At 44.4% G+C, this 18,676-nt stretch overlaps 2 protein-coding genes across 2 annotated transcripts; both read left to right on the top strand.

Moving 5' to 3' along the window:
* Window positions 1-63: 63 nt before the first annotated feature.
* Window positions 64-2,288, top strand: LOC139993050 (uncharacterized). Its single transcript, XM_072014440.1, has 2 exons — window positions 64-297; window positions 1,494-2,288. Exons 1-2 carry the CDS (start codon window positions 64-66, stop codon window positions 2,241-2,243), a joined length of 984 nt encoding a protein of 327 aa, XP_071870541.1. The 3' UTR covers window positions 2,244-2,288.
* LOC139993389 (growth/differentiation factor 8) lies at window positions 2,263-15,521 on the top strand. The gene is made up of 3 exons (XM_072015070.1): window positions 2,263-2,778; window positions 13,554-14,163; window positions 14,524-15,521. Exons 1-3 carry the CDS (start codon window positions 2,406-2,408, stop codon window positions 14,741-14,743), a joined length of 1,203 nt encoding a protein of 400 aa, XP_071871171.1. The 5' UTR covers window positions 2,263-2,405; the 3' UTR covers window positions 14,744-15,521.
* Window positions 15,522-18,676: the final 3,155 nt, after the last annotated feature.

Below are 18,676 nucleotides of genomic sequence, written 5' to 3'. Positions count from 1 at the left end.
GAATGGGGCAGCGGTGGAGGCGAAACTGGCAGCAAAGAGGACGAGGAGTTACAGGAGGAGAATATGGCTATGGAAAGGGAAAAGGTTGTTAGTGGTGGTAATGGTGGTGGCAGCGATGGCAGTGGTGGTGGCATTGGCGGCGGCGGCGATAGCGGCGGCGGCGGCGGCGGTGGTAGTAGAGGCAGCAACGATTGTGGTGGTAGTGAGATGGGAATGGTGCTGTCGGTGGTGATGGCGATGGCGACAACAACAGTAGCGGCAGTAATGGTGATGGAGGTGGTGGTGGCGGCGTTGGTGGTAGCGGTGGTGGTGGTGGCGGTGGTCGTGGTGGTGGCGGTGGCGGTGGTGGTGGTGATGGTGGAGAAAGAGAAAGAGGAGGTGGATGCCAGTCTATGGCAGCGGGTGCACGTTCGGGCTCTACATGCGAATACGTAAGATACCAGAGGAGAGAAAAGGCGCTGTACGTGGACAAGAGAGAAAGAGATGGTAAGTGAGAGTAAAGGGTAGAAAGAGCGAAGAAGAAAGGAGAAGAAGAAGAAGAGGAGGAGGCCTCCGTGTCGACATATATGCGATGAGAACGCGCGTCTCCTGACTCAGTGCTTGACAAGCTAGCAAGCTCTTAGGATTCATCGAGTTTTACCGGCACAACACGATACAACACGCTTCGCCAGCTGCCTGTCGCTGTCACGCGAGTTCGCTACTTCGCTTCTGTACTGTTCTTTTCCTTCACGGAACTCTTCTGTTTGGATTCGTTCGTTCGTTCTCGTCGTCTCTTTAGCAACCGATTTTTTTCGATTACGACCAGAAGATCCTGCGAATCGATCCTCTACTTTCCGCGATAGTAATTAGAACTTTTCGAAGGAGGAACGAGCAGGGGGAAATAAGAAATTATTCGTAAAAAGAAAAAAACGGAAATCGCACGGATAGGAGATAGAAGTGAAAGAAAAGGAAAATCGGCGGCTTTAATTTATTACTGGTGACATGACGCCCAAGATACGTTTAAAAAGATGCACGGTGCATCGGTAAACGGTGTGTTGCTAGCGCGCACATGTCTAGATTAAAGTTCGCGCGTGAACCAGAGGTCACGAGGGTTCACCGGATCGTTCCGTTCCAAAAAGGATACGGAAGAAATCCGATCGTACACGGCCAGTGAATATCGGCCTCGAGTGCAATGTGGTTTTTAATATATCTTGGTGCTTCTAGTGTTTAACTATGGTAAACGGTATTTTTAGTGATCGCTGTAAACAAGAGTAACGGATTGAAATATGGATCTATTCGGCACGAGATTTCTGTCGTTTACCGTAACGTCGATAGAGGTTTCTTGATATATTATTCGTTTCGTAACTGTTTGTCGAGTTTACTTTGCAATTACAAAGTTTGGAATTACGAAAGAAAGTGGTATCAGTTTCCGGTGAAACTCGACTCGGTTCGTACTCGCAAGTACAGAGAGAAGGAAGACCAGAAAAAGAATCGGAACCGGATAGCGTATGTAACGATCACGATCGCGATCGCGATCGATTCTATTCGCTTCTGCACTGGATGATGCATCGATCGATGAACGCGATAAAGAGTTGCGCGTTGTTTACGGAAGGAAGCTTTTGGTAAAAGTGTGTCTGGGATTTTACAAAATCAAAAGGATAGCATCGTCGAATAAACAACGGAAGAAGTTCTTTTCACGGAAGCGAATAGCGGAGAAGGAGGAGGAGCTGGAGCAAGAGAAAGAAGAGAAAGGGGAGGAGGAGGGGGACGAGGAAGAGGAAGAGGAGGAGGAGGAGGAGGAGGAAGAAAAGGAGGGGGAGGGGAAGCGGAGGCAGAAGGCGACAGCGGAGGTGGTGGTTGTGGTAGTGGTGGTGGTGGTGGTATTGGCGGTAGCGGTGGAGGAAGAGGAGGAGGAGGAGGAAGAGGAGGAGGAGGAGGAGGAGGAGGAGGAGGAGAAGCAGGAGAAGGAGGAGGAGGAGGAGGAGGAGGAAGAGGAGGAGGAAGAAGCAGAGAAGAAGGAGAAAGGGGAGGAGGACGACAACAACGACGACGAGAAGAAGGAGGAAGTGGAGGAGGTGGAGGTGGGGGTGGAGGAGGCGGAGGGGGAGGGGGAGGCGGGGGAGGAAGCGGCGACTGCGGCGGTGGAGGAGGAGGAAGAAGAAGAAGAGGAAGAAGAAGAAAAGGAGGTGGAAGCGGAAGAGGAAGAGGAAGAGGAAGAAGGAAAGGCAGACGAACCGTACGAATTCCTGATCCGCGCGAGATAAAAAAGACGGAACACAGGTGCAAAGGGCGCGATACCTTTGCGGAGAGAGAGGGATCGGTGATAAAATCGGTAAAGCGTAGCGATGAAGTCAAATATCTGAGATCGCTCGCTTTGCGAGGGAAACCGATCGTAACCGATCCGACTAAGAACGACCTTGAGCAAGATGGTCAGGGGGGCGCTGTTACTACTCTTGCTAGTCCTCTTTGGTGCCTTCGACGTTCCTGGCATCGACAGAGTTCGTATCAAATATCTAGCGAAGGCTGGTAACACCTGTAACGCTTGTAGGATGCACGAAGAGATCAGAGCCCTCAGTCTCGAAGCTATCAAGGAACAAATTTTGAACAAGCTCGGTTTGAAACAAGCTCCGAACATGACGGGCAGAGCTCTGCCAAGAATTCCGCCGATTTCGAAGTTGATGGATATGTACGGAATGCAGGCGGATCAACCTCAACCTGTCGAGCCCGGTATCTCTCATTACGAGGAGATCGACGAATATGCTGCCAAAACAGAGAGCGTCTTCGCCCTGGCGCAACCTCGTAAGTTCCAAATCTTCTTTCGATCCTTTCCGATTCGATTCGATGTTGAAAAGAGATCGTTCTATTACACGGAAAAAGTATCGTTAATTCTACTTGACAACGTTATTTTACAGCGTACAATTTGCAACGATCGCGCGTCGTACGTTGCGACTGCCGTATTTTTCCTCGGCGACATTAACCGAATTAACCTTTTCGACGCAACGAGCCATTCGTTTCGTTTTTCCGCGATCCTATACGCCGCAATTTGTTACATTGTAGTTTAAATTGAAATGTACTTCGTTGTAAACGATCGCTCGATTAAACTACAGCGTAAATGATGTAACTTGCCCGTGACTTTACCCATTAACGGTAGTTGAAGAGCAAAACTCGCAACAAGATTAGCTTTCTTCGTCGGGGATAAAGTGTCGCAGTCGCCTAACGAATTACACGATTCGCGTCGCGTATTTTAAATTCAGTCGATAACTTGCTCGGCTAAAGAAATATTTCAGGTTTCTTCGTTCGTTTCGCTTCTGCCGTCAGATGAAACCAGCAGCACCGGCCATCGATTTGAAATTCGATCTTGTCTTTCGGCTTCGAGGGTTGGTCGCTTCTTTTAGCAGTTTCTCAATTAGGTACGATTGCTTTACGCGTCAAACAGTCTCTGGCAGGAAAGTTTAAACACGGCTTAGATAGACGCGCTTAATCACGTTTTACAATTAGTCATTCCGCCGTTTCGTAGAATCGTCTTGCAATTTTTTTACAGCAATAAAAGCATAAGCTATAGCTCGCAGTGACTCGCGAAAGTATTTCAACGCCTGATACGAACATTTTTTGAGATTCAAAAGTTTGAAACTTTGTTAACGCTGTAACGAGACACGACTATCGTCATCTTCTTCGCGAGGAGAAGAACAACTTCTCCTCGTTCTAATTATTTCAGTCACCGTGTATATTGAACAACAAAGTTGCAAGAACGTGCATAAATGTGCATAAATGTACATAAATGTGCATAGAAAAGATGGGTTAAATCCTCGAGGCAAAGATATCTTCACCGTCTTCAACCTACACCACATAATAATTACGTTAAACCGGTGACCTGTGTTTAGGATTGTTTTTTCTCTTACAGATACACGCGTCCCCTCTCTTTTTCTTTCTCGTATGTGGAAGAAATCAGGGGCTTTCTCCTTGAAAAAGCAAAAGTCCGATCGAGAGCCGCGCGAAGCCGATCATTTACGAGCGATTTTACATTTAATAGCCGATTTATCTACGATCGTCGGTTGACAGGACTCGCACGAAATACGACACGCTATCTTCCGGCACGTTCTTGGGTGTCCCGTATCTTGTGATTACAGGTGCTTGCGAGAACTTTTTACAAGCGAGTAATCGTTACATTATCGCGTAATTATAGGGCCATTGCCAGTAGACGATCAAGAGAAACGACCCGTTAGCGATACTTTGGGCGGGATTGGCTGCTATTATACGATCAAACTCTCGTCCGAATGATAGTCAAAATAAGCAAGACACGTTCGTTAACTGCATCCTTGGACGTACCGTGACATGACGTACATATTTTTCGAGTATCGATCGGAATACATAGGTGGTTTCTTTCAAACGCGTCCACGATCCTTACCACCTTACCCCGTAACTGTTAGTTTGCTCCGTTTGAATTTACACTTAAAAATGGTAATAACACGGTTGGTGAAAGGCGTATGGCGAACGGTTATGGATAAATAGCGCTATGCAAGATTATAATATCGTACGCGAAGATTTTGAGAGTGTAAATTTAGTCGCGTTCGTCGATTCCCTTAGTTTAGCGTAATCAGATCGCGAATGTTGACACAAAATTGTACATTTTCACGGACGTAAGTAAAAAAAAAGTGGAGCTTAAATATAGATCTGTTTCGTCTACTAAATAATAGAATGTTACAAAATATGGCAGAGTTACATCGACTCACAGAGTTGCATCACTATGATTCTCGCTGATCTTGCCGATTCGAATCTATTCTTCGATTCCTCGGTTTCGTTACGACTAAAAACTTCTTCGTTTCGAAAGTCGCTACGTTATCGGAAAGATTAGCCGCTGAAACGATGTCAATAAGAATACATAACGAGTGATTGATAGATCTTTTATAGCGTGAAAGACAAGTATCCGAAACACGTGGTAAATGTGTTTCGAGGCGTGTGTGACTCGGCTCGTAAAGATGGCTCTGTTCTCCAGGAGCGCAAAAACTAGAAAAGAAGCTAGCGACGAGAAACATGGATAGATGGGACAAGAGAGATGGTATCGTGGCCGGTGCCGATGTCGATGTCGATGCCGATGCCGGACCAGTATCATATTCGTAGAGGGTTATCGCCTTAGGCCACCTATATCGCTGTGTTCGCGAACCGACCGAAATTCGTCGATCGCGCCGGAGGTGGTCGCGCGATCTCCACTATTCGTTTGTGCGAATTTCGTTTCGCTCTCTTCTCGTTCTATCCTTCCTCGCCTCTTCTTACCCATTCCCTTTTTCCATATTCTTGCGTGCCTCTAACATTGCCCCGGCCACTTTCTCCCCTCTCAACCTTCTCCCTCTTTTCTCTCTTTCTCCTCTCTTTCTTTTCCCCTTTCGTAGACGCACACGGGCATGCGCATCCGCACCCACATAGAATATCCCTTATCGTTTTTCGCTCTTTTTCCTTCATTTTTTCTTTCCTTTTTCGATGTCGCTTCTCGTCGATGTCGGCATTCTTCTCCTATTCACCTAATTTTTCGTTTTTTTCTCTCCTTGTACGATCGTTGCGACTCGTGATCTTTCCTACGCCGTTCATTCTCCGTTTTCGCTTCGTCCCTTCTCCTTTCGTTTTCTTGGCCGTTTTTTTTTTTTCTTGCTCGACGAACGGCCCTCTCTTTTCTCGAATTCTTTTCGCTCTTTTTCCGTATCTTTGCCTTCTTTCTCGACCTACTACTACCTACCTACCTACCTACCTACCTATCCTCCGATCTCCTTTGCTGAAACGAGCGTCGATTTTTTGTTCGCCGACCTCGAGAGATCGATCGATCTTTGTCACTGGATGGTCGGTCGATCGCCTCGCCTGATCGCCTCGCTCGATCGCCTCGCTCGATCGCGCACGATTCTTTGCTTTTGATCCCATCCGTAAACGTTTCAAACGATTCGAATGAAATTGCAGTCAAAGCGTTGCGTTATCGCGGCCGATGGTCGATCGGAATTGTATTCACGCGTAAACCACGAAACTAGATCGTGTTTGTTCGCGGTAATAATTACGTTGCGTACGACGAATCGAGGATAACTAGACGAACAGAAATTATTGTACGAAACGTATAAATTTATGCGAATTTATACCATAATTAAGATACAAATTTCCAGAGTACTATCTATCTAATTTGTGTTTTTTCCTATATTTCGTAATGACGATAAAATATGAATATAAATTATATAATTAAAATACGAGCTTCGAGCAGATTAGTGTCTATCTAATTTTTTGCTTCTTTTTGTATTTTGCGATAACGATGGAGCATAAATTTACTTCAACTTATATTTTACAATTTGGAAGATAAGTTTTTACACGAATTTATATTCCATAGATGGAATATAAATTTCGACTAGATCAGTATCCGATCCACAATAACCCATCTAATTTTTCTTTTTCCCTGTATTTTGTATTTACGGCATCTCTTAATAAGAGAGAGAGCGTCATATGGTAACGCGTGTATCATTTGCGTCAAATAACAGACACGTAAACGTAACGAAGAGGTCGTGTAAGATAAATCGCAAGCGGAAATTCGTAGTTTAATCTACAACGTTGTTGTGTTCGCATTTGCATTCGAAAGCCTTCTATTCTTGGCAGGAATCCGTTAAGGTTCGCTATCACGTTTGCTGACGAAGCTACCAAACTTGCGATTATCATCACATTTCCACATTTTTGGTGTATTAGTTCCCGATATTCGTGCGTCATTGCTTCTCCATCTCGAAAGCTTACGTTTCGTTTCGTTATACAAGTTACAAATTACAAGTTTTATCGATATAATCGTGACAGTATCCGATCTCGTTACACAGTTAATGAAATTTCAAAATGTTTCGCCTGACACGCACCACGTGTCCATAAAAAGGTGTCCGCCGGTTATTCGAATATTTTCGAGGGTCGTTGTAGGAAGAATCGAAGGAAAAATGGGTCGATATCCCATCGATCGGACCCAATATGTACAAATTGGAGAACGTTTAGCGTAGAACGGGACAAGATGGTCCAGCGATCGATACGATGCACGAAACGTTCACAGCGCGAATTCCAAGTACACACGAACGACGAACCGGCCTCGATCCGCTACGAAGGTCACGGTCGCTGCACAGCCTAGGTCAGGCCCATCGCTTATTATCGCGTTAAGGCTGTCTCTGGAGGTGACAAGCCGTTGTTAGAACTTTTGTATTTTCGGCTGTGACTTGAAACAATCATCGTCGCAACGCTGCTCCCTCTGCTATTACGTACGTTCGTTAATAACCCGACGATATCGGCTTCGCAGTATACTCGTTAGACCGCGGATGTTTATACGTTCGAAGACAGGAAAAAGAGCACGATAAGAGCGTTTTTTGTTGATTTTTTAACTTCAATGTCACTGTATGACTAAAACGAAATATTTCAGTGTAAAACTCTGCGATGTTTCGTACAAGTCGTAAGACGAATGGTGTTTCGATATCGATGGATGTATCGATGACGCGCACGTTTTTATCGATTTTCCAACTTTTAATAACCATCGGTTCTTAATATAACCATGCGCTTTTGAACTTTGTCTAATGATATTATTTTCGTATGCCGCGAATAATCCGCGATAAAGATTCTATGAATATCGTTCGACTGGTAGCAAGGATCTTGATCTTGTCCGCGATACTCAAACATTTTATAGTCTCAGTTTTGATTTAATTTCGATCGAAGAAAGGATTGTTAATCGTTTAAAATTGTAAGTAAGTCAGTCGCTCTTTCTCTTTCTCTCCCCTTCGTTTTTCCAGTTTATTTCTGATACACGAATGTAATACAACGATCGATCGATCTCTCCTTCGTCGAGTTTCATCGTATTTTCGATATGCTGTTAGGCGCGTTAGTCCTGGTGAAATTAATAAATCTGAAATGGATATATTAAACCGTTGGATAATGACAGTGTAGATAGTAACACTGCGGTCAGCATACTCGCAGACAGGCGCCATTCCATCAGTGATTCTCAATTCGTTACGGTCTCTTTCGTTACGTTTGATGACTGAAACGTCTCGAAACGCGGCCACCAAGTATACGCGAAAGCGATCGGTATTGTTCGATCGGTATCGATACGATTCGATCGGTTTTCTTCGTTTATCTCTTTTGTTCTTTGATTTATCGTTGTATCGATAGCAAAACAGACGATACAAAGTGGAAAATCGAGTTAGATACGATGGTCGAAACGAGAAAGTTTACGAAAGAGGCGACGTATACGCGATCGTCGAACATTTTGCAGATGATTTAATTTGATCGTTCTATCGATAGATCCGTTCGCAGTGGTTGATTGATCGTTCGTCAGCTATAGTATCGATGTAGAAAACCAGTTTGTCGTGTTCCTGACTCTCGCGAAGATATTAACAGCACGAATATCGGTGCTATGTTGCAACGCGAATGCATTTAAGAACTATTACAGTTACATAACAATTCGATGGGTATTATCGTCGACCGTACCTACAATATCGTAATATTAGATCAACTGCGATCGTATCGAGTTACCGCGCTACCTTACGCAAATTCTCATTTCATCTTGCAACGGAGCTATATTTTCTAACGTTCCACACTGTCAGCTTTTTCGCTTTAGCTCTTCTCGATGGCTCGCGGAAATATTCAAACGCTTGGAAAAACCGTTTACGTAGTAGCGCGACGCGGAAGCTTGCCCACAAAATTCGTCCACATATTTTTATTTACGACTCTCAAGGAGAAAGTTAACCGTACGATCCGCTGGATAATTCGGACGTTTTCCCATCTGCGGCAGTGCGAGAGGAAATTCGTTCGATGCAACGATTCGCTGATATCGCTGATAACTATCCGCGTGTACTCGTTTGCTTTTGCATATACGTTGATCGGAGCACAGTCGGTTGCGAGAAGAAGCGCCTCTTTCTATATGCTTTTATTTCCTTGCCTTCCTATCTTTCTCCCCTTCTTCTTCGCTCTTCTAACGTGTTTTAAAAGGGACACGTTGGGTCTCGAATGCACGCGATACACGGTGAAGCAGGTTCGTAGCTGAAGGCCCTTTTTCGCGAGAAACAGAGAGAGAGAGAGAGAGAGAGAGAGAGAGAGAGAGAGAGAGCAAAAGAATGGGGATAAGGGTGAAAGAAAGAATAACGAAGGGTGGAGAAACGAGGGAGAAAGGGAGAAAGAGGGTGGAACGCGTGACCCAAATGTGAATTTTATCGAGTTACGCCGTGTTATAGTGTCGAAGTGCAGTTGCAATTGCAGGGCGGTTTCGTCACGCGATGCAAATTACTCGAGGGCGGCAGTTTTTACGTCCGGTTTCGCGGCGAACGAGAACCCCTCCGGATCTCCGTTCCCTTTTGACGACTCGAACTTTCCACGCGGAAAGCACTCCTTCTTTGAACGAGTACCGGAAACACGATAACTGCTTCTAGATACACCGCCTTTCAGAGGTATTTCTCTGTACGCGATAAACGAGACTTATCATTCGATCGTGCGTCCGATTCGCGATTAATTTCAGATTCTGGCATGTACGTGTTTTGGTAGATCGCACGACAAGTAATTTTAATTTGAGTCGCGTGAACGAACGTTCCCGGAATCGTGTAATATCCCCTACCACTGTCGCTTTCTACGAATTTTTATGGGTGACGAATCGAGGGGATGAAACAGCTACTAGGGACAAAGACACGGCAACGAAATGGAACGAAATGGAACGAAATGGAACGAAACCAATTGAAATGGATGCATTACCACGTTAATTTTGGGGTTCAACGACCTGTCGCGCGTAGGTGTATCGATACATCTCTGGACTCGCGTCAAGTTTTACCCTGTTTGCGAAGTTGCAAGCGCTTGAACGAACGAATTCGATCGAGTCTCCTCGTCCATTGTCAAAATACGATGTAATCTTCCGTAATCTTCGATTCTTTGCAATTGCTCGCGCAAACGACGAAATATGAAAGCACAACGAAATATGCATGGTACGAGGCAACGGTGCAACCGACGTTGAAAACAGGATTTCGGTGGCACGGCTTTGACAGACACACGCTAGAAACGAAATACTTGTGAACGGTATAGAAACTTGTAAAAGCTATCTGAACGAATTCATTAGCGAAAACGAACAGTTCTTCAAGAAATAAGTTGAAAGTCTGATTCTGGTTAAACGTTTCTTAAGTTTTGCTAGAAATTCGTGAAACGATCCGATACGAGTCGATCAAAGCGTTCGGATACTTGTAAACGGTGGCGCACTGTACGAGCATTGGGTCGGGTCAGATCGAATTGGAGCGATTTCGTCTGTAAATTTTGAGCATTTGGTTGACGCACGTTTAATCTTATCGTGTCGTGTGCCGTTGGTAGACGATTTGTCGCGTGATATTTTTAAACGTCGCCGCCCTTAAAGCGACAGCTGCTACGACGAAGAGTGAAAGAACTGGACGATAGCGGCGAAAAGTGCACCGAGGATGAGAATGCGGGACGAGGGGACGTGAAACCGTCTCTCGTATCAATTATTTCTTCATTTATTTATAGGCAGGGCCACGACACCGTGGTATCACCGTTGTTGTTTTCCATCATTTCCACTCGTACAAACTTCGTTCTCCTTTTCATTTTCCCTTTCGTTGATTCGACGATCGCGGTCTCGGCAACCGTGTCTCTTTATTTCTAACACTTTGCTCGCTATATTTCGACATTTTGAATACGTCCGCTTGTCTTTGACGTAAATTTCGACGAAACCTCCACTTGACGCGTTATCGCTTGACTTTCGTCTCGTACGGCACACGCAATCGCCAAGGTGTACGTACCGTTGAACGGTGCGTTACGCGTGTAAACGTAAGGTAAGAAACGTTAACGTTTTCGTTCGAGGAAACGTCTCCGCTGCTCCATAGCTTTCTCTCGATATCGCGAATATGTAGGAACGCATCGTGCATGAATCGAAAACACGATACCGAACAGCGTAAGAACCTTAACTAGAAAACGATTCTATAGTGCGGTCTTGCAATGCGACTGACCTCTGTTCGCTAAAACTATATTTATCTCAAGCGCCGAAGCACGGTGTGTACTTAATGTTTTAGCTTTATTGTTTCTCTGTTCTACGCTACGACCGGTTTTTTCTCTTTTCTTTTCCGCCGCATCCAGCCTCTTTCTTCCTCTGTCGCGCTCACTCTACGCATTTATTTGTGTCTGCCTGCTCTCGCCACCAAATATAAAATCCACGTACTGCGTTCCGTCGACACGTGTTTCTAATTGGCCAATTCCTTTCCGATCGCGCGGCAGAGATTTTCGAAAGGAACCGCGTTCGTATCGGCCGTGGACAGGATCGTCCTATCGATTCGTCGAACGACGCCCATTAAACTTCATTAAACGACGTACTCGGTCGATTTTCGAACGCGACGCGCTACACGATTAACGTGACTTTCGGTTTGCCCTTTTTCGAATTCGAACTCGGTGGTTTCCCACCCTTACCACGTTAGACGTGCTTTTAGAAGACTTCGTGCCAGACGGGCGGTAGCCGCGTCTGGACGAAAATAAAATTGCCATCTTTCTGTCTCGCCGCTCTTTCCATCCACGCCTTTCGGCGGGAGCATGACTCATTCCTGCGTCTGACCTGCAAACACAAAGAAGGGCAACTCCTAAATTAACGGAAAAGAAAAAAAAGTAGCTGACGAGCAAGTTAAAATCTTTTGAACGAAAACGGCTCGAGCGTTGAAACCTACATCGAGCCATTGTTGCTACGCTTGTCACATACGGTGGCTCGCGGATACCTTTTACGAATCGCCACGTTATGCGTATCCTATGAAACATTTTCAAATAATCTGGCTGTTTTACGATTTCAAACGTACGAACGTTTCTACGTTTCCTAGGATTTTTGGTAATTTTGTTTGGGAACGACGTTTGCCTGTGACAGGTGGGTAGAGTGGCAGAGACCAAAAGGCGGAGGAGGAGATGAACGCGAGGGAAGAACGACGTTCCGTCAGTCAGCCCGCAATTAACTGGCGTATAAATCGATTTAAAGAGGGATTCGGTACGCGGCAATGCTCCGACTGCTAATTGCTCGTTTCCATGACGATGCGTCTGGCGTGGGAAAGAGAAAGCACGAATTCGCAAGCAGCGAAAGGAAGGGGGCATTCTGATAAATAATTATCTCCCAATGCCGCCGAAAATCAAACGCATACAACGCGGAATATGACAGTGACAACGATAACGATATCGAATTCAGGCGAGCCATCGCGAACCGACTTTTCGATCCTCTACTCCCGTCTAGTTGAGAATTAATCAAATTCACCAACAAATTTGACAAACCCGCGACTCGATTTTCTCATAGGACGAAGCCTTCGAAGGCGATTCTGTCGTTGTCGATATATTTGCGGTTCTTGGCGTTTCGATCGTGTTTTTGCTAGCACGTTGCGCTTTGTTCCAACGTTTCGTGAACATTCCGCTTTGCTTCTTCAGGGCAGACTCTTTGGAACACAGGAGCAGAAATAGTTTCAGGTCTACCCTGAAGAAGCGAAGCGCGATGTTCGCGAAACGTCGGAACGAAGTGCAACGTACTATAAAATAAGAAGAAGAAGAAGAAAAAAAAGAAAAAAGTTGTTAAAAGAGCTAAAATCTGGTATTCTTGTTTGCCGCTACTGAATCTTCCTCGATTCGCTCGTGTCGTAAGTGTATCGCGTACACGTATGTATAACGGCGATTCTATCTTCGCGTTGGGTTCTATCAGCGCACGTTGAACGCAGGTTGACGTTGTGCACAAGCGAGTCCAATTCTAGAAGCGATCGTCGCGAGAAAACCTCTTAACGAAGAAAAGAAGAAAAGAGCGGTAACACGTGGTGAGATGGTCGGTGTCTGAGAAAAGCGGTATCATTGAACATAGAGAAACGTGCTGGGATTCGCTCGAATACCGGGACGAGTTTGTTTAGATGGCGGGGTAAACTCGCGACGGTATCGATACGGAAAGGAAGAAATTGCCGATTGATCGAGCGAGGAAAAACGTGGTCGCGTAACGGTACGATTTGAGGTAGCTTTACCCTTGATGGAAGCGGTCTCTCACCGAGACACATACAGGTACACACGCATCGAACGATGGCCTGAATAGAATCGAGACTAACGTGCCTCGCTACGCGTCTGTATAAGCTCGCTTCGCCTTTTTTCGTTCTCCCTTGCTTCTGTTCTTCGACGATCGACTTGCGCCGAACGTCGATCGCCGTGATGCAGGTCGCCTGAAACGCTAGCTCGAACGCTAGTCGTTGCCATCGACGTAAATATCGGACACAAGCACGCGAGCAAACCAAAGTCTTCGTACTTGTCGAATAGCAAGAAACCGCGCGGCTACATCACCGGTTGTTCTTGATTTATCGCCAATCGCGGAGCCTAGGAACTAGCGACATAGCAGTAACCATCGTGCACGACCATCGTAGCACGCGGATTATATCGACCATTGATTCTTCGGATCTTGCCACATTTTCCTTCGTTACTTTCTTCCGTTCTATTTTTTCTTCGCTCTCTTTCTTCTTTGCTTTCAACTTTGTGCTCACGGCACATACTTTGTATTCTTTCGATCGTACGTTTCTTGTTAGTTTAACCGTCCTGCTGCTATTTTTCGGTTTCAGATCAGAGGCTACGGCACTCGAAAGGCAGCTTCGACGTTCTCTATTTCAAATTCTCCGACAAGATAGTCCAGCATCGCGTGACGAGGGCGGAATTATCCCTGTGGATATGGGGAAGCAACCAAGAGTCCTCGGACGAGCCTGGAGATTTGGAAAGCACGGAAAGTCACGAAGACGGTCCAGTGACGATCACGTTGCAAAGGATCCTTCGTGGCACGACGGAGTCTGGTGGGCCATCGTTGGGTCCACCTTTGACCACGAAACACCCTCGGCCGGTCGGTTGCAGAGGCAACTGGGTAACGATCGAGTTAAGAAGAATGGTCGCCGAATGGTTCAAACATCCACGGGACAATTTGGGAGTAGCGCTCAAGATCTCCAGTCCCGGAGCTAATCATCGCAGAAACGCGAAGTTGGTCGAGACTAATCCCGGAGCTGAATACGCGCCGTACCTCGAAGTACAGACGCAAGAACTCGACTCGAGAAGAGGGGCGAGGATCAAGAGAAACGTGGGACTTAATTGCGACGAAGCTAGCCAGGAGACCAGATGTTGTCGATACAAGCTCACCGTCGACTTTGAGAAGTTTGGGTGGGATTGGATAATCGCTCCCAAGAAGTAAGTACCTGTGCCGCGACATATTGAAAGCGAAGCGATCGTCTCTTTTTATTCTCGGAACGCTGGCTTTCGAACGGACAGAGTCAAAATTCAGGATCATGTACGTGATATTCGTCGAGTAGCCACTTAAACGTTGGGCAAAAATATACTATCGTATCGTTAGATCTGCGTACATCCATGGAAATTCATACTTTTACGATTATAGTTTGATAAATGGGAAATTTCTTTGGTCTCCGGTTGCGTACGGTACGCGTGTCGATGTCGATACCTTGTCGTCGAATTATCGCGCGATCACAACCGATGTGGTTATCGCCAAGCTTCTTTTATCGATGCGATTACGATTTTGATTTTGTGCCTTAGGTACGATGCCAATTACTGCTCGGGCGACTGTCCGATGGCCTTCCTGCCAGCGTATCCGAACACCCACATCGTCAGCCTGGCGGAACCGCCTAACAACTCTGGTCCATGTTGCGCCCCGAGGAAACTCTCCGAGATCACGATGCTGTACTTCGATAACGAGTATCAAATCGTGTTCTCGCGATTACCAGGCATGGTCGTCGAGAAATGTGGATGCTCATAGCTCGAGAATTATAGCTCGAGAAGAGCAACGACGGCGAGGAATATGCGAAGGCTCGTTTAATTCTTTTAGAGTCTACCATTAAAGATTATCGATAATTATTCTGTTTCTTCCCACCATTTCCATTTCTCCACTTTTCTTTTCTTCTTCTCCTTTCCTTTCGTCTTCCTATTTTTAAGATGTGCTACGTTACTCCTTTTGTCCGTTCCTCTTTCATTTCCCATGAAAATACCTTCGATTTCCATCGATAGTCGGTGACCGTCGTCATCGTAATCGTCGTCGTCGTTCCGTCTTCGACGAATTCTCATTCGATAGACTGAAAGTGCCTTGTTCGGGGTGGTTTAAGTACCGCAGATTCCTCCTTAAGGAACACGAGAAACGAGATTGCTCGTATAAACTTAACGAATGCAAGCAGGACAACGATCGGAAGAAGAGATCGACCAAAGTCCGTCTTTTTTAAACTAGTAATAACGGGCACCTTGATAGTCGTTTATGATTCATGACAAGGCGTATAGTTCCTAGAGTCACGGTATTATTATTAAGGTGTCGATGCGTTTACACCTGATCTAAGAGAACGACCGCGAAAGAATTATTTTTTATACGGGAGCTTATCGCATTTTTAATCTCTCCTCGGTAACTGGTTTTCAATGGTCCGTCTTTATCGAGCTAGGAACTTTTACGAGTCAATGTAAAACGAAAACAATCATCTTATCGCAATGTTTCCTTGCGCATCGTTGCCTTTCTAAAAAAAAAAAAAAAAAAAAAAAAAAGAGAAAGAAAATGAAGAAAAGCAAAGATGCGAAGATGAAACGATCCGTTTCCGGTAGTCGTCGTTGATCGGTGAAAACGTGTTGGCTGACAGATCTCTGTGTACAGTGAATCTTTTTTTTTTCCTATGTATCTATCTTCTTTCTTCTCTATTCCGTTTCTTTCTCTCTTTCTCTTTTTTTTTTTTTTTTTAGAGAGAAATACACACACGCGTACGAGCTGGCGCGCGCACATATACACAGATATCTTGTTTTCAAATATACGTACACAAACGCAAAATTTTCTCGCTCTCTTCTCTCCTTACTTTCTTTATTTTTGTCTGGTTTCTCTGTTTTGGTGAGCCATGTGAATGCGTGCATAGGAAAGTGTGTAGGAGTCGTGGTGTAAATATATCGTACCTAGGTCGTACTTTGTCGCTTTTCCTCGAATTTCCTTGAATTTCTCACTCCCATCACCGTGTCCCTCTTCCCTTTTCACCCCGGCAATCTACGACAAAAACGTCGCTTACGTACGTAGGCTTACGAATGCATGTTCTTTTTCTAAAGTGATTATACGGTCCGTTTTTGGTATATGTATAAGTACGAACTGTAACACCTGACTGATCATATTCGGAATCAACAAGTACCGTTTTTATTCGATCGCGAGCCACTGTCGGATTTAACTCTTAGAAGCTATCGTTCTCAAGAATATCGCGTTAATTGTATGGGTGAATTTGTATTATTGTTATATCGAGCATGAGATGAAAAATAAATAAACTTATCGTTTGCCACTGTAACCACAGGGCGGTCATATCATTGCGATAATATCAAAACAAAAGTCACGAGAAATTTCATCCGCAATAGCCTTTGAGGGTTAACGCGACAGAGAACGTTTGTTCGCGCTATGCCTAGACTGTCGATAAATCGCGTCAATGACAATTATAATTTACGTAGGTATATTTGTATATGTGTATATCGTGGCTAACTTGCAGCCATCGACTTCGATGAAAGTGACGCACGTTTTTTAGGAAGATGAGATTCAAAGACGTTCGCAGCGGCTACGTTTTTTCATCGTTTGATAAATTATGGTAGTATCGTTGCGATATTCTAGTTGCTTGGCTGCCAAGTACGCCGACCGAGTGAACGTCCCAGTATACATAAGACGTTTTAAGCTCGTTTCTAAGTACGTTATCCTCAGATTCTTAGAACTTTCCGTAATCTTCGTGATCTACGACAAAGATAAAAACGAAGATAGAAACGGCAAGTTCTGTCGTTTTCTTTTTCTTCCTTCTCGAGCGCAATCAAGTAGTTTTAGGAACGTTTTCTCTTTTTACAAATGTTACGGCCTTCTCGAAATTACTCGTTTTACTTTCTTAACTGTATGATATCGTCACGGTCTATTAACGTTTGAAATTCTGCGCAAGTATGTGTGAAAAAATAGAAAAAGGACCTCTATAGTTCCTCTCTTATTAATTAAAGGACCCATTATCCCAAGCGTGTAACACCTTTCGCTGAAAACTTTGACAACTTGCAACTTTCTTTCACTTATTCTCCGAAATAGCTTGTCGCTACCTTCCTTCTTCCTTTCTTTTTTCCCCCCTTCTTTCTTTTCTTCTTGTCCAGTCTCTTTCCCTTTGTTTCCCCTGCTTCCTCGCTCCACGCTCCTATCCCTTTACGCTCGTTGTCTGCGAACCCATTCCTTTTTTCGCCTGATTTTCATTTTTCGTTTGTTTGTCAATGTGTACCTAGAATTAAAAATTAATGGAATTGTGTACTCTCAGTATCCAAACAAGGGCGGCGAATACTGCATACTTATATATATATACATATATATATAATGTGTACTTCCTAGGTAGAGAGTATTCATAGAATATTTATTCGCTGAAATAAATGGTTTTTCGATGAAAGAGGTGTATCGATTTACTCTTCTTTTAAAACATTCTTTCCGTTTTCTTCTCTCTCTTTTTTTCTTCTTTTTTCTTCTTCTTTTGTTCGTAAATCGTTTGGAAAACAATGTTAGAATCCGACAAAGCGTAAGACAGTTTAATTGTTTTCTCGTTGTTTATAACGACGATTTACGCTTTATTAAACGCTTTCGTTTCTTTTCCTCCAATCAATTGCAAGATTCATGGTTAACCACGATAAACTTTCGGGCCACAAGATGATTATTATTTCGTACTTACTTTTATTTGATTTGCGCTTAATACACGAAGCTTTTACGGATTCTTTGACAACGGAAAAATTACTGCTTCGATCGAAACCGTAAATACACGCGTGTCACGCGTGCTTTACGAGAAGCAGACGTATTCGTCTAAGCAAAGCGTATAATTCCAAAATTGTACGGTTCAACGTACGTACGCGTATACGTGCAAGACGAATAATTTGTTTGTGTCCGCTATCTTTTTTCTTTTCTTTTCCTTCTTGTTCCTCCTCTTTTTTTTTTTTCGAAGCAAATAAATATTCGTTGATATCAATATTTTTAATTTTTATCTCAGGTCAAAGTTAAACGAGCGAGAAGTATCTTTTGTCCGCGTGATTTTTCTTCGGTCGAACAATTTCATTCAAACAAGCCTTTTTTATTCGCACGTAGCCTATACCACGCTACATGTACATCGATTATGTAAGTGCTAACGATCATAAGTTACGCATCTAGCGTATCGATTAGCCGAAGAACCGAGCGAAATCGTTCGTTACAGCTAGCAATCGCGTTCGATAGGAATCGTCGTTGTTCGATCTACCGCTTGAATTTTGTCCGGACATCCTTTCGTATTCGACAAGATGTGTCTTAATAACGAAATTACGACCGATTTTATTCTTCGTAATCGTTACAGCCAACGTACGATAGAATATTACGACGCGATTAAATCGATTTCCGTATCGTACACGTATTCCGTGCGTTTTGCAGCATCTGTGCGTCTCCAAATTTCTCATAAATATATAAAAATCTGTCGCCCACTGATCGTGATCGATCAACGAAGAAAATTGCTTGAAATTCTTGGAATTGAAGAGGTAATCGGCGTGCAGCGTATGGGCGTGCCGAGTTTGATAAATACATATGTATGTATTTCGATGCGGCCAAGTAACCGCGCGAACGTGGAGGACAAAGTGAGAAACGCATGTGGAGATCTCGTTCGCATCGAATACAATGTTGGATGCATGAGTGAACAAGTGAACTAGTGGACTTTACGAC

The sequence above is a fragment of the Bombus fervidus genome, chromosome 12 (genome assembly GCF_041682495.2).
Source record: "Bombus fervidus isolate BK054 chromosome 12, iyBomFerv1, whole genome shotgun sequence".
NCBI lineage: Eukaryota > Metazoa > Arthropoda > Insecta > Hymenoptera > Apidae > Bombus > Bombus fervidus.
The sequence above is the reverse complement of the archived record's forward strand: the minus strand, read 5'-3'. Positions and strand labels throughout refer to the sequence as shown.

Coding starts and splice junctions, on each gene's coding strand:
- LOC139993050 (XM_072014440.1), top strand. CDS start 64: ATGGCTATGGAAAGGGAAAAGGTTGTTAGTGGTGGTAATGGTGGTGGC. Junction 298..1,493: donor TGGTGGTGGCGGCGTTGGTG/GTAGCGGTGGTG, acceptor TAGCGTATGTAA/CGATCACGATCGCGATCGCG.
- LOC139993389 (XM_072015070.1), top strand. CDS start 2,406: ATGGTCAGGGGGGCGCTGTTACTACTCTTGCTAGTCCTCTTTGGTGCC. Junction 2,779..13,553: donor CTTCGCCCTGGCGCAACCTC/GTAAGTTCCAAA, acceptor TTTCGGTTTCAG/ATCAGAGGCTACGGCACTCG. Junction 14,164..14,523: donor TGGATAATCGCTCCCAAGAA/GTAAGTACCTGT, acceptor TTTGTGCCTTAG/GTACGATGCCAATTACTGCT.